Source organism: Xiphophorus couchianus, chromosome 12 (assembly GCF_001444195.1).
Source record: "Xiphophorus couchianus chromosome 12, X_couchianus-1.0, whole genome shotgun sequence".
Taxonomy (NCBI): Eukaryota; Metazoa; Chordata; class Actinopteri; order Cyprinodontiformes; family Poeciliidae; genus Xiphophorus; species Xiphophorus couchianus.
Genome location: NC_040239.1, coordinates 25,543,859 through 25,557,328, shown reverse-complemented (window position 1 = coordinate 25,557,328; position 13,470 = coordinate 25,543,859). Strand labels below are relative to the sequence as shown.

The 13,470-nt window shown below is 39.8% G+C and overlaps 1 protein-coding gene across 6 annotated transcripts in view; it reads left to right on the top strand.

The window, feature by feature from the left end:
- The first annotated feature begins 260 nt into the window (after positions 1-260).
- Positions 261-13,470, top strand: part of fgfr1a (fibroblast growth factor receptor 1a) — a 33,375-nt gene continuing 20,165 nt past the window's right edge. For 2 of the 6 annotated variants that reach the window (XM_028033036.1, XM_028033031.1), the window contains exons 1-4: positions 261-946; positions 6,166-6,346; positions 12,440-12,676; positions 13,033-13,122. In XM_028033036.1, coding sequence (XP_027888837.1) covers positions 6,193-6,346; positions 12,440-12,676; positions 13,033-13,122 — 481 coding nt within the window. In that variant the 5' untranslated portion in view covers positions 261-946; positions 6,166-6,192. The remainder of the gene's footprint in view (positions 947-6,165; positions 6,347-12,439; positions 12,677-13,032; positions 13,123-13,470) is intronic. The other 4 variants (XM_028033037.1, XM_028033035.1, XM_028033033.1 and 1 more) reach the window with 3 other exon arrangements.

Sequence of the window (13,470 nt, the reverse complement as noted above, 5' to 3'; positions counted from 1 at the left end):
ATTAGTTATCTAATCAGTTTTAAATCATTGAAACATAAATACAGACAGAATGTTTATTGATTGTTTATTGTTTGTTTTATATTTGTATTCACAATTTTATTGTTTATTTTGATGTTTATTTAAAGATTTTTTTTACTCGCGGAACGGTGCCTAGTTGGCCCTCCATAAGTCCTTGCCGTAGACTTTTACTTTGAAAGCCAAAAAGCGGAAGTAGTCTGTGTAACGTGCGTGCGCTGCCTCTGTAATGTGGAGAATATGCATACTCAGATTGAAGAGGGGGAGGTTTGCAGCTGCCCGGGACTCTCTCTTTGTGGAATAGCATTTATCTGCCAGGAACGGGTCAAGTAATATTTCTCAGGAATAATTTTAGAGCTACTTTGCCTTCTGAACAGCTCAACTCGGAGCGGATTTTTCTTCCCGGGTGTCTCGTTGGCGTCAGTTGGAGAAGTTTCAGTCTCTACAAGTGAGGAGCGCAGATTTCATCGCGTGCGAGACGTGTTGGGATAAAGGGACTACAAAAAAAAAAAAAAAAAACTGCTCTCGCTTAGTTTCTTCGGACCTGATTAGCTTAGGTAAGACGCAGCAAAAATGTTCTAAACGGAATAACAAGCCGAACTTAAGTTACTGAATTCACAAACATCAGCAACCAAAAAAAGAAAAAATGTTTTTTTAACCAGTTTTTTTGTGTGGTTTTTTTTTTTCGCCCTGAGTTGGGGCCACATTCTTTTCGTCCATCGCAGAGGTTTGCCTGAGATATGCGCAAACTTGTTAGCTAAAGCTCGACTCGGCAGAGCTTCGTTAACGGACCCGAACTTTAAAGGCTGGATACTCCGTTTTTTTGTAGTTCTTTTTCTCCCTGGAAGTTTTCCTGCATCCAATCTCAGCTCAGGACTCTTCCCTGTTCCCCTGACCCACTCTGGCTGTTCCACAGCTCCCCGCCACCAAGGTGAGCTGCTAGTTTTACTCTCTCTCTCTTTGATTCGGCTTCATTTTACGGTTTGTTTACCTGTTAAAGGGGTTAGCCATTGTTTGCCGCGGGCCTAAGTTAATGCTATTAAAGAGACTTATTTGCTAAAAAACAGAGGGTTGGAGAAAGAGCGACTGTCCTTGAGATAATACGCTTTTGTTTGCAAAGTATGTCTTTCTTTAAGTCACTTATTTTGCCTTGTAAGATACACTTTATCAGTGGATGTGATTGCAGCCACACTAGATCCTCTCTCCCATGCTTGTACATCAAATTGTAACTTTTTCAAAGAAATGTTTTGCATCAGTACTGTTGAATCTAAAGACTGAGGAACTTTTCTTTCTTCTTCTTGTTTTTTTTTACAACAGTAAACGAGTTTGATTCTCGTATCCTCAAACAGTAATGGTACTTTTCTGCCTGAGAATGTATCACACGAGGCTGCCTGGTTAAAATGTCAGTGGATGGATCCTGTTGGTCAGTGTAACATCTGTAATGAAGGCTGGGCTTGATGTTATGTGGAGCTCTAAATGTGGTGTTATAAAAGGAGAGGGAGAGAAGATGTGTGGTCTGGAGAAGAATCGGCATGTCTGCTCAGAGTTCATCAATACAAGGGTGGTGGTGTTGTTTTAGCGTATAAAAAGAATTAAGGAATAGTTTTAACATTTATAAATTGTGTTCAACATAAACCGTGTATGAGTGTACTTCTCAGGTACACTCATACCCAAGTGTAGGGGTGTACACTAAGTGTATGAGTGTATTTAATTCTAATATAAAAAGAATTAAGGGATAGTTTTAACATTTATAAATTGTGTTCAACATAAACCGTGTATGAGTGTACTTCTCAGGTACACTCATACCCAAGTGTAGGGGTGTACACTAAGTGTATGAGTGTATTTAATTCTAATATAAAAAGAATTAAGGGATAGTTTTAACATTTATAAATTGTGTTCAACATAAACCGTGTATGAGTGTACTTCTCTTTCTGATAGGCGTATTTGTCATAAATGTGTTCCAGCCTTTTTAAGACTTGATTTGTTTACCCTTTGTTTATTTTTAAGCAAATGGTGTCTGTCTTGTATGGCGGAAAAAGAAGAGGTTTGAGTGGCAAACCAAATGGCAAAGTGTCGGATGCCTTGTAAGCTATTGTCTTTACATTTCAGTCTAATCACATGACACCTGATATGGTGCTGGTGTTGGACCCCTGTTACAGATTGTGTGGCTGCAAGGTAAAAAAACAAAAAACAAAAGAAGAAGCAGCAGGAAGGTGTCTTGTTTTTGTAAAAACAGTAGCCTCGGGTGGAATGGTCTGATGCTCTTGGGTCCACTGGGCTACAGCCCCGAGCAGGCCGGCCTGTTGCTGCTAGCTGCAAGCCCCTGCTGAAGTGGAGAAGAGTGGGGATGCGGGGGGTACAGAATCGGGGAGCTGAGGAATTTTATGCATGGGTGGCGGTGAATGGTAATTATGGTGCGGACTGTATGATGGGTTAGGCCTGTAACCTTTGTCTTTGTATAATGAGAGCAGCTAAATGTGTCATGCATGTCCTAATCAGTTTAGTCTAACCCCTTTTTATTCCTGGCCGACGTCCAGGGAAATACTTTGATCGCTTCAGGCGGTGGGCGACAAAGCGGGATCTTTCCAAACCGATTAGTGATCCGCTAAAAGGATTCTCAGTCAAATGTGAGTTTTGTAGATTTGTAAACTTTGTGTTGAAGCCCCGTGTCTCGTTTTTAGCACTTCTGCACGTTGAAGGCACCGAACAGCAGACCTCTCCGAGTTTTCACAGATTTAAACTTGTATCTAGAAAAAGTGGAATTTGTTTATATAAAAAAGTCAAAAGTTTAACGTTTTTTTTATTAGTTTCCAGGAAATGTTGGCATTGCTGCTGAAGAGAAAGCAGAGGATGCTGCTAAGAAAGCGCAGGCTACTACATGCCACATTCCTGTCTCAAGCTCCTTTTGATAGTGCTTATCGGCAAAAAATGGCTGCATGGCTTCTACAAATAACAAATCACATGAAATTCAACTTGTTGAAACCAAAAAATGTGCTTTTCCAATTAGAAATGATCACATAGTTGATACAAAGTTCCATATAAGCAATTCTTGGCTCATATTTGTTAAAAGCTCAAGAGTCCTCATCATGTCAAATTTCAAATATGAGTATTTATATGAATTCATATGCATTACAATACATTTAAATTGTTTACTGAATTAATGTAAATCTGATGTGTTGAAGCATTAATGATGAAATAAATGTATATTTTTATGCTGCAATATTCACCACTAATTTCCATTTGAAGATTAATGATCAGATAATCATCAGAGAGGGACCTACGTGAACTTCTACAGTAAAGGTATTCTACACTTTCAGTCTTAAGGTCCAAAACCACACAGGCCTCTTGGGTCAAGATGAGTATTTTCCAGGAAACGGTAGCAGGTGTCCACATTTAGCTCGTGCTCCCACTGGAGGGGAACATGACTAAGTAATCTGTCACCCCCTAAAGATCCTACTTTAAATATGGAGAGCCGGTGAAGGCCGGTGAAGCTGCTCCGCTGCGGTTTCCTCCTGTGTGGCAGTAGAGACGCTTTTCTTGGAGCGTTACCAAACATTGACTCACAGCTTACAGAGCAGCGATGACCAAACTTCTTTATCCCCTTCGGACCCCCCTCCTTGACCCAAGCTCAGCTGCTCCAACACTAGGCCATTCTTGGAAAGTGAAATTGAATTGGTTTTCAGGGGAACACAATGAGTGTTTCAGAGAGGAACATTCATAAAAGCGATTATCTCCAAAAGGAAACCACAGCTGCCTCTGAGCTGGGACTTTATGTGCAAACGTCAATCAAGATGGGTGTTTTTGTTGTTGTCTGTTTGTAACCCTGATTTTGTGAAGAAGTTATTAAATTTTCTGGATGATCTCAGGCTTGAGTTTCTTCGAAATGTCATGGGACCAAACGTCATTGTGGAAATGACGGCCCGACAGCTTTTGCTTTCTGTTTACTCTACAGGCTGGATGTCTCCCTTTTTGTTTTTTTATTATTAATAGTATTTGTTGTAAGCGGTTCTAAGAGGCGGGGGAACGAGTGGTTTATGTGTGTCGGTTTGGGCAAAGTGTTAAGCTGTGTGGACAGATGCTGCTGAAGCAATGATCTAAGCAGATGTGGCATGATGGGGTCACCCATGTGAGCGTGTTCCTGAGGGGACCAGGAGTTCCTGTAACCCGATTAGCTGAAAACAAAGTGGGAAACGCGGTAGAATTACTGCCTTTAAGTTCAAAACTTAACCATGTCCTTATCTTTCCAAAGCTATCTGAGCCTGCTGCAGTTTCTTATCTGTGTTTTGTACATTCATTAAAAAGTACAGATAAGCAGAATGTTATCTTTTTTGGGGGGGCAAAGAAAGCCTCTAGTGACAAGAATATTTGCTGTTTTGACAATAATAGTGTGGATGGGCTGCTATGACAACCAAGTGAGAAAAGTATTAATTACCGCAACGTTTACACCCAAATTAATAAGAAATGATTGCCATTGTTTATTTAAAATAGATGGACAACAGTTCCCACTTCTGTTAAAGTTATCTAATATATTGATTAGTAGAGTTCAAATTCTGTCATTTTAAAAACTTTTCCCCAGGTTTTGTTATTTTTCCTTCTTTCGTACACAAACATGCTGCAGTTGGCTGCTTAATGCATTCGCTGCCTGTAAGAAAGAGCAAAGCAGACTAGAGTTGAGACGAACATAAGGTAGAAAAAATGTGTTCATGCAGTTTTGTTTTAGCTAGAAATCTGATTGGATGCTGTCTTAACGTTACAAAAATCAAGTTCTGCTTTAAAAGATAAAAACTTTATGAAATGGTGACCTCAATACAGCAGCTACATTTAGTAGTGAAACTGTACTGGTAGTTGGTACACAGAAATACAATCCATCCCATTTTCTTTTTTTGTACCTCGCCAGGAGGTCTTTTTGTGGGCTCTGGTGTCCCTTATTTTTCTGGAAGTAGGCTGACAGGAAAGGGGGTAGGAGAAAGGGGAAGACATGCGGAAAAAGTCGCCGGTTCCGGGAGTCGAACCCGTGACGGCCGCGTCGAGGACTCGAGACCTAGAAACATGGGTCACGCTATCCCCTACGCCACCATGGCACGCCAATCCCATTATTAAACCTAAAAATAGCACGGATTGATGGCTTTAAAGAGGCCAAACTTGGAAGATTTGTTTAGTAACACTATAGTGTTGGTTCTTTGGAGTTTTCTATAGAGATTGCACCAATTACTGGTCTGACCTACCAATTCTGATTTTGGCCGATACCTTTTTTTTTGTCTGAAATGTCGCTAAATATAGCAAGAAAGTCGCTGAGTTGGCAACAATGGGGTAAATATGGTCAACTTCAAATGTGCAGACATGACCTGGTGGGCCAGTCACAGTCAAACCTCTCTCACGGGAGAGCAGAAGAGCACAGTGGCTGATTTGTGTACATTGGCTAAAGTGGATAAGATCGGCTTCACATGTAAGTATCGGCCGATTACAAATCTCCCAAAAATTCAGGAATAAATTGGCCAATAAATTGGTGCGCATTAGTTTCCAAGCATCATCACATGTATTTTTTCCACAGTAACAATAAACAAGACATCCGCAGTTGCTCATAGTTTTAACCATGTTTGTAAAATAGCGCTAACTTTAAGAGTGATGGCTGGAGTTTTTGGTGACAGGAGATTTTTTGAAAGGATGATTTTTTTCCTTTGCTAGCTTCCAAAACAAAGGATTTGGTTGCTTTGTTTTTTGTTAGATTTTTAAGCCATCTGAATAGCAGTGTGCAGCAGTAGGTGGACCACAGGCTGTGTGGCATCACAGTAAGCTCAGTGCAGCCAAAGAAAACGGGACATTCCTTCACTTTCATTGGCACCTCATAAAAAGGACTTCCTCTCTCTCTTTTTTTTTTTTTTTTTGAAGAGATATAATGGAAAATCTTCAGTATTGTAGCCATAACTTTTTACATCCTTGTTCTGGATCCCAGTAACTGGTTTATGTCTAACATAGAGTTCATATTACTGGGATATTTCAGCTGGAAAGAGTTGTATTTCAAGACTCCTGTAGCATAATACAAATAAATGTCTTTTTGCTTTGATAATCCTCGATCCTTGTTTTACTGTTTTCCAGATATTGGTTTGAACTCATTCTCTCTTTTTTTTTTTTTTTTTTACATTTTTATAGTGTTGTGCTGTGAATGACGTGCAGCTGATGTCCCAGGCATCTGAATGGAGTTCCAGTCGTGTAAAAGCCGCCGGTTGTAGCTCTGTCAGCAGGATGCTGATGAGACCAAGTGTAATTCTGCTTCTGACTTTCTTCACCCAAGTCTTAAGGACCCATTGCCGGCCTGCTAACACAGATGAAGGTACGTTTGCTTCTTTTATTTATTTTGTTTTGTACAGCGCTTCCTTTCCATGCCCCAGTTTCACTGAGACTCACTAATCTTTACTGTGGCCTTAAGGAGGCCGTCCATTGATAAGCGGAGCTTTGTTGTTGGGATAGGAATGTAATCCCAACACGCCTCGCCCTTCGCAGAAGTCCGGTCTTTGTAGCGTTTCTGTTCGCTGACCACCCCAGTTGTTTTTTGTTTTTTTTCTTCTTCGTATGACTTTGCATTAGAGAAAACAGCGCGGTTTTCTCTGAGCTTATTAGTGATTACTTCACAACAAAACTAGCTAGCAGAGTTTTATCTTATCTTCTTTTTTTTATTTTTTACTTACAGTAAAGAATTTTGCCTCATCGGTTCCACAAGTTGAACTTTGAAAAGAGGAAAGAGGCGGTGTAATCAAATCCTTAAAAATGTGTTTCTTGGCCACGGTCCAGCAGTGTAATAGCCGCCTGAACTCGTGGGTAGATGGGCTGTTTATGCTCTGCACCTCGGAAGTAGAAACCAACAAAAGAATGTGATAAAGTTCAGCGTTATAATTGAAGTTAGGCAAGAGGGTCTCTCTCTCCTTAAAATAAACTCGGTGTGGCTGCGTTGAAGGCAGCAGTGGGACAGGGAGGAGTAAATGACTCCCATGTGTAGCCTGAGGGCAGCTCCACTGCCTAGCAGCCGCTGCTTCTCTCCTCCTTTTGTAATGAAAAGGTATTTGTTGTCACTAAGAGGAGTTTACTGCTCTGGAACTATAAATTAGTGTTTTTAAAGAAAGGGTGCTACTTTAAACCTTCCCTCATCCTCAAAGTTAGGTTTTCTGAGAGGAACGTTTGTCTTCTGAGGTGAGCCATAAATTTTCACTCAAGTTGGGGAGGGGAAAGGAAAGGAGTCTGATGCTTTAAGTCTCCACCCAGCTCTCGCTCGCCAAATGGCCAGGTACTATCTCTGTGCATCTATGCTTTTTCTTTTCTTTTCTTTTTTCTCTCTCCCACTTCCCCCTCTGACATTTTGCTTGGGAATCCTTCACCCCCTCCTGGTCCCCTCCGCCTCCCTGCTGGTTGACGGATGGCTTCAGCTGTCGACGAACAATCGCAGCTGAGGCATTTGGTTGCGTTACTTTTGTCTTTGTCAGAGAGATTAGATGTTTATGTGGAAACGCTCTTGTTTTATGCAAGTTGCATTGTTTTGCTCTTTTTTGTGTGATGTTCCCATAAGAAAAGAGCAAATTCAAATTTTGTTACACAAATTCAGTTCATTCATGTTGTTGTGGGAAGGGAAGTTACAGCCAATCACAAAGGTCCAGCCTTCCTAAACTTTTCTGCTGGGTGTTTTCTGAAATCTTCATCTCAACTCTCTGCTATCATTTGAAAAAAAAACACCACTCTTAGGTTGATAATATGACCTATTTTTTTTCCATATCTTCACTGATTCTTATTTAAATGATAAATTATGTTTTTGTCTGGATACATTATGCATTACATTTAATCTTTCCAGTTGTAGTCTAGAGACCACTATCCAATGAAAAAAAAAGAAAGTGTATAAAATAACAATAAATGAAAACAATTTGACAACCATTTATGTAGCTCCCAGCTGACATCGGCTGTTTGGGAACTGAAATGATGCTGCAATAAACAACCAGTGTGACAAAAATATACTCCAAGCATAGAGAAACTGAATGCTTGGTACTTAAATAATTAGCTAAGATTCATTGGCGTCCAGACAATTTTTCTGATACACATATTGCGAAAAATTTGACTTGTCGCAATAAGCAACAAACCAATTAATCGCATGATCAATTTACACGAGCTCAATTTGCATGATTTATTGTTTTTCTCTTGTTTTTCTTTTGTCACCCAGTTTTTGTCACCAAAAACTGGGTGACAAAAATCTTCAGTCTGGTGCTTTGGTCCCAACTAGCCCCCTTTTTTTAAGGACAATTTTGTTTACAGAGACTTTATAATTAATTTCATTTATTGTTTCTTTTGTTTTGTTTGTTTATTTTGGATATTTAAAATATCTTCCATTTCCAGTGTTAAATGTTCATTAGAATTTAAAGTTTATTGATCTTCGAGAATGTGTTCTTGCATTAATATGCCATTACCTCACCTCAAAATGGTCTCAAAACAACAGTATTATTGTTTATCACAATAACGTCTGGGACAATTTATTATCCAGCAAAATGTGTTATCATGCCCGGCTGACGTGTAATTTTATTGTGATGTATTGTGTACCCTCAATTAAATGAAACCTAGTTTCAAAACAACTATATCACACACATTGCATGAGCTCCCTGGAAATCTGCCACAAAATTTTTTGTACTAAAATGTACTTTTTATATCAATTTAAGTATTGTAGCTCAACTTCTTAAAAAACTAAACTCTCACTATGACTGCATTCAAAATAAAATAAGCATAAACCTGTTGAAATTGTCATCTCCTGTGCCACACTTATACCATAGGTATTTTCCAGTTTTTGAAAAGACAAAATATCTTGATGCTCACTGATGGCTCTGCTTTTCTTTTTCAGCGTTGAACGTTGCAGTGATTATATCTGGCTGTAAAAATCTGTGGTTTTGGTTTTGCTACATCTGAAGACATCATGTCGAAGCTAAATGTAGTCGAGCTCATTTGAATGACACAGTAACCCTTGTAGCTGTCCCAAGTGCTAATCCATGCTGATTGTCTGTGGCTCATTTAAGAGTGAAAAGGTCCTCCATTGGAGTGCTTTCATCAAGAGCCCTCTCTCTCCCTCTCTCTGAATTTTCTACTGATTGCTATCGCGCATTGTTTCAGGTTTTTGCTTCCTGTTGGCGCTGGCTTTGGTCGAATCAGTTCACCCCTGCACATCACTCACTGTCTTCACCCTAAGGTAGTCATATCAGCAAAAATAATAATAAAGCAGCTACGTTGCTTTTCTATGTACGATAACAGTGTGTCAACTAGCTTGACGTTTCTAAAATCTGCCATCACTCCGATGAGGACAGGAAATCCCAGAGGTCATTCAACCAGCATATTGCTTCCTATGTTGCAGCCAGAGAAAGTTCAGCTGAGTTAGTTGATCCTTCAGCCCCTCCGCCCAATCGCTACACACTCTGCGCTCAAAAATGCCTTTCACGGTTTTTGTGATTACTTTGATTACAAACGATGTCCGTCACTTTTAATAGATGGTTGACTGCCTGGAGCATTCCAGGTGGATTGTTTCTGAAACCGGTCTTTAATCCGTTTTTAATCCAATCAGAGTTGCAGCCAGATTAACTGAGAACATCCGCAGTTCACATAAAGTTTGAAAACTTCGCTCTTATGATGTGATTTTTAACATCAACTTTTTGCTTGAAGTTGAAAGTGTTGTCACAGTTTGCTCTTGTTTGGAGATGACAGTCTCTTAACGCCGAATGATCCTCCTCTAATAAAGGAAGAAGTCAATTTCACGGGTTTATGGGTGTTTTATGACACCTGGAGTCAAGATTAACAGCTGGGAAATTGATGCTGCCTTATCAGTTGTGTCTCCATACAATACAGACAAAATATATCTGACAGCTGTCACAGTCTTTGGGTTTATGGTTATGCCCAGGTCACTTATGTTATTTCAAACCATTTAAAATTGTGCAAGCAATCCTGGGATCCTTCTGGGAAACATAAAACGGTCCATAAAATCCTTTTATCTTACCCTCCACTCAAATAATATGAAATGAAATACGTTTGAGACTTGAACCACTTTTATTTTATTTTTTTTATCATTAATCTTGGCATCAAATTAAGTATTTACAAAAAGAAGTGCACAAAGAATGTTTTGCATAAATTGGAAGCGAGTGTATATTGGAGACTGGTAAAATATGGAAACACGTTTCCTTTTCTTCTACCCACAAGTCATTTTCTTACGGTTTATGTAAATTAGAATAGTTTAATATGTGGCTTGAAACTCATTGTTTTTGTTTTGTTTAAATCAGCATTTAAAACACAAAAAATGTACTTAAAGAAACTATTTTTATGCAGATATTTCTTCCTTTTGGACAACATTTTCACCAACATTGTTTGCAAGGATTCAGATTTAAGTGCTGCGAGCGTTGGTTTTCATTGCCAATGTCTACCCTTTGTATTACCTTTTCCAGCTTTCATTTGAAGCGTCATGGAAACAGACCAAACGAGACAGATGTGGAAAAACGTATTAAAGAAAACAGCTCCACTTGTTGTGTTTACTAGCACAGGAAGCAACGTTGCGCACTCTCAAAGTGAACTTCTCCATCAAATTCTTTTTTTTTCTTAATCCCAATTTTTATTGATTTTCCAATCTGCTTGGATGCACAAAAACAACGCCTCCTCTTTAACAAAACCTCCTTAAACATCTGTTTATTTGTTGACTAGAAGTGCAAATAAATCTAGAAAATCAGTTTTCCTAAATATCTTTGTTGGTGTTGATGGGACTGATAGGAAAATTCTTAAATTTGCTCACGTTCTTTATCTGGAAAGCCTCTTTGCCATCCTCCTAATCCAAAACATAATTATTACTCTCAACCAGAGGAAAAATGTTGGTCAAATCAAAAGATTAAGTTGCACCTAAATCTGATAATTGTGTGGTTAATATTAGACTTAACTATAAATATTATAATGTAGGCCAGTTATTGAAACAAGAATATGTCTGCTTAGCTGAGATTGTGATGTTTTTTTTCCCTTCAGCAGATCTCTATTAGTGCCTTTCAGACCTGTCCAGCTTGTAGTTATTTTGGTTGCTCTTGAGTGGATGGTGCCTTTAAACTTGCAATTGTGTGATCTAATTTGTAATCTTTCTCCCTGTAACTGCCTAACATAGAGCAGCCTAAAGTCTGCCTCTTCCTCCTTCCCTGCGCCGGTTCTGGTTTTGAGGAGAAAGTTGATCCTACCCTCTGGCCCCCTTTTCCTGCTGGGATTAAGGGCCTGTCAGACATATGTGATCCAGGAAATACCTTTACTAGGCCCAAGTGGGGTCACCATAGCAACTGGCACTAGAACCTGCCACTGCAGGCCCCGCTCTTACTCGCTCCTGTGCACATGCTCACTGGCCTGCTCTCCCCGTTCCCTCTTCCTCTGTATTGTTTGAAGTCCTTTGTTGTCATGGTGGGAGGGATTAGTCTGGCTTGCGGATGTTTTCCTCATGTTTTTGATTTCTTTCTCTGTATACATGTGCTCTCTGGTTTTGATCAGGGGTAAACGTGTTCAAGAAGAATCACACAATGTACTTTGGAAACGTCTCAGAGTAATCTCATCCTGGGGGATTGTTTACGACTATGGTATTTGATTATCTAATTAAATTTTTGGGATGATGGTAAAGGGGCCGTGTTGGTAACAGGAAAAAAGAACGGCTGCGCTTTAGTGCCGCCTTAGGGGGACAGAGTTGAGTCAAATGGGAGGGAAGTGAGATTCAACCCACAAATTGTTGCTAGTTGATTTTTTTGCTTTACTTATTTCGTCAAATTGTTCAATATAATAAATAATGTCTAGTAGTGGTTTTATCCAGAGTATTTAAGTAAAGAAGTGCAATCCTAAAGCAAGAATTGTCAGCAAGTTGGTCAGTGATGCTCTTTCTACCTTTTGTTACAAGACGAACAACACCGCCGTGATGGACAATGTGTCAGTATAATTGGTTTATCCCTCCTTCTAGCGGTCTGCTTAGTCATTTAGAACAACTGGGGCTCAGGTGTCTCTCTTCGTGACATCTCTCCTCCTTTCATTCCCATAATTGAATTTCTCCTCTCTTTCTCAAGGAGCTCCTTTTTTTTCTTCTGATATGGAGCCTTGACGAACTTGAGATGCAATTTAATTATGTGGACAGGTTATAAAGAAGTGGTAAATAGACATAAAGAAAGTATTTTGTTTGAAACCCATCTTGGTTTACAGTGGAGATAAAGTATTTTTCTGCAAAATAGGAATCTTCATCACACACAGTTAATTATTGTATTATTGCCTTATTGTTTGTATGCACAGAGGCATGGTTGGGAGTCCATATTATTTCAAAGTTGAGCACACACCGTGTTTTGAACTTCTTCTGCAGGTGACTAAAGTGATCTTGATCAGTGCAGCCGGTAACCATGTTGTGCTTCCTGTGCAGTCTCTGTGGAGGCAGAGCTGTTCACCCTGTATCCCGGGAAGCGCCTGGATCTGACCTGCTCTCCCAAGGACTCGTCCCACACTGTCAACTGGACAAAGGACCATGTCGTCGTCGTGGACGGAGAACACACGCGCATTCGCAACGGCCAGCTGGAGATCGAGGCGGTGGAGCCCACCGACTCCGGCTTGTACGTGTGCACCACCTTTGGCAACCAGAGCGTCTACTTTAATGTCACAGGTAAAAGATGTGAAAACGGAAGTTTTTGGTGTTCAACTAGGGAGAAAATCTACTGCAAGTTGTTTGACAGATTTAGTACTTTTGGTTTCTGCAGAAAATGGGGAAAATGTTCTACATGATCCCTATTTAGGCACCTTGAAAACTTGAAAGCCTCGATGACTGTAGATGCTGTTGTAGACTGAAAGTGTTTTACTTGTTGATTTGATTTTATAGTGCTCCTCTTCCTTTGAACCTCAACATAAACTGGGATTAAATAACATTTTAGATGTTATCTTTGACTTTATTTTATATCTGGCAAAACTGCCTTATGTATTCTGTATGTAACATTGCCTTAATTAATTCCCTCTCTTCTCTAGTTGATGCTTCGGCCTCATCTGAAGATGATGATGAGGAGGAAGAGTCTTCATCAGAGGAAAATAAACTGTTGACCAGTGAAAAGCTGATGCGTAAGTGGCTGTATATATTTACCAAACCCACTGGTGGATGACTGACTCACCCAAAACGAGCTTCTGAGTAACGGTTACAGTCAAGTTACAGGCATGTCATTTGAGCAAAGCATAATTTGGGTGAATGATTTCACTCTGAATCAGAGGCTCTTTGCTGCCTCAATGACAGCTTTTACGTTATTAATATGCCTGTGGTGATTAATCGTGGTTAACCTCAGATGTCCCTCAATTTGTCATTAGTGCAATAAAGACACTGCGGCCTCCTCATCTCGTTGCTACCGTCCACTCAGCCCACTAAGAATCTGGCAGCTGCCAAGTATGGGAAGAATGCTGACCCTGAGTCTGTTC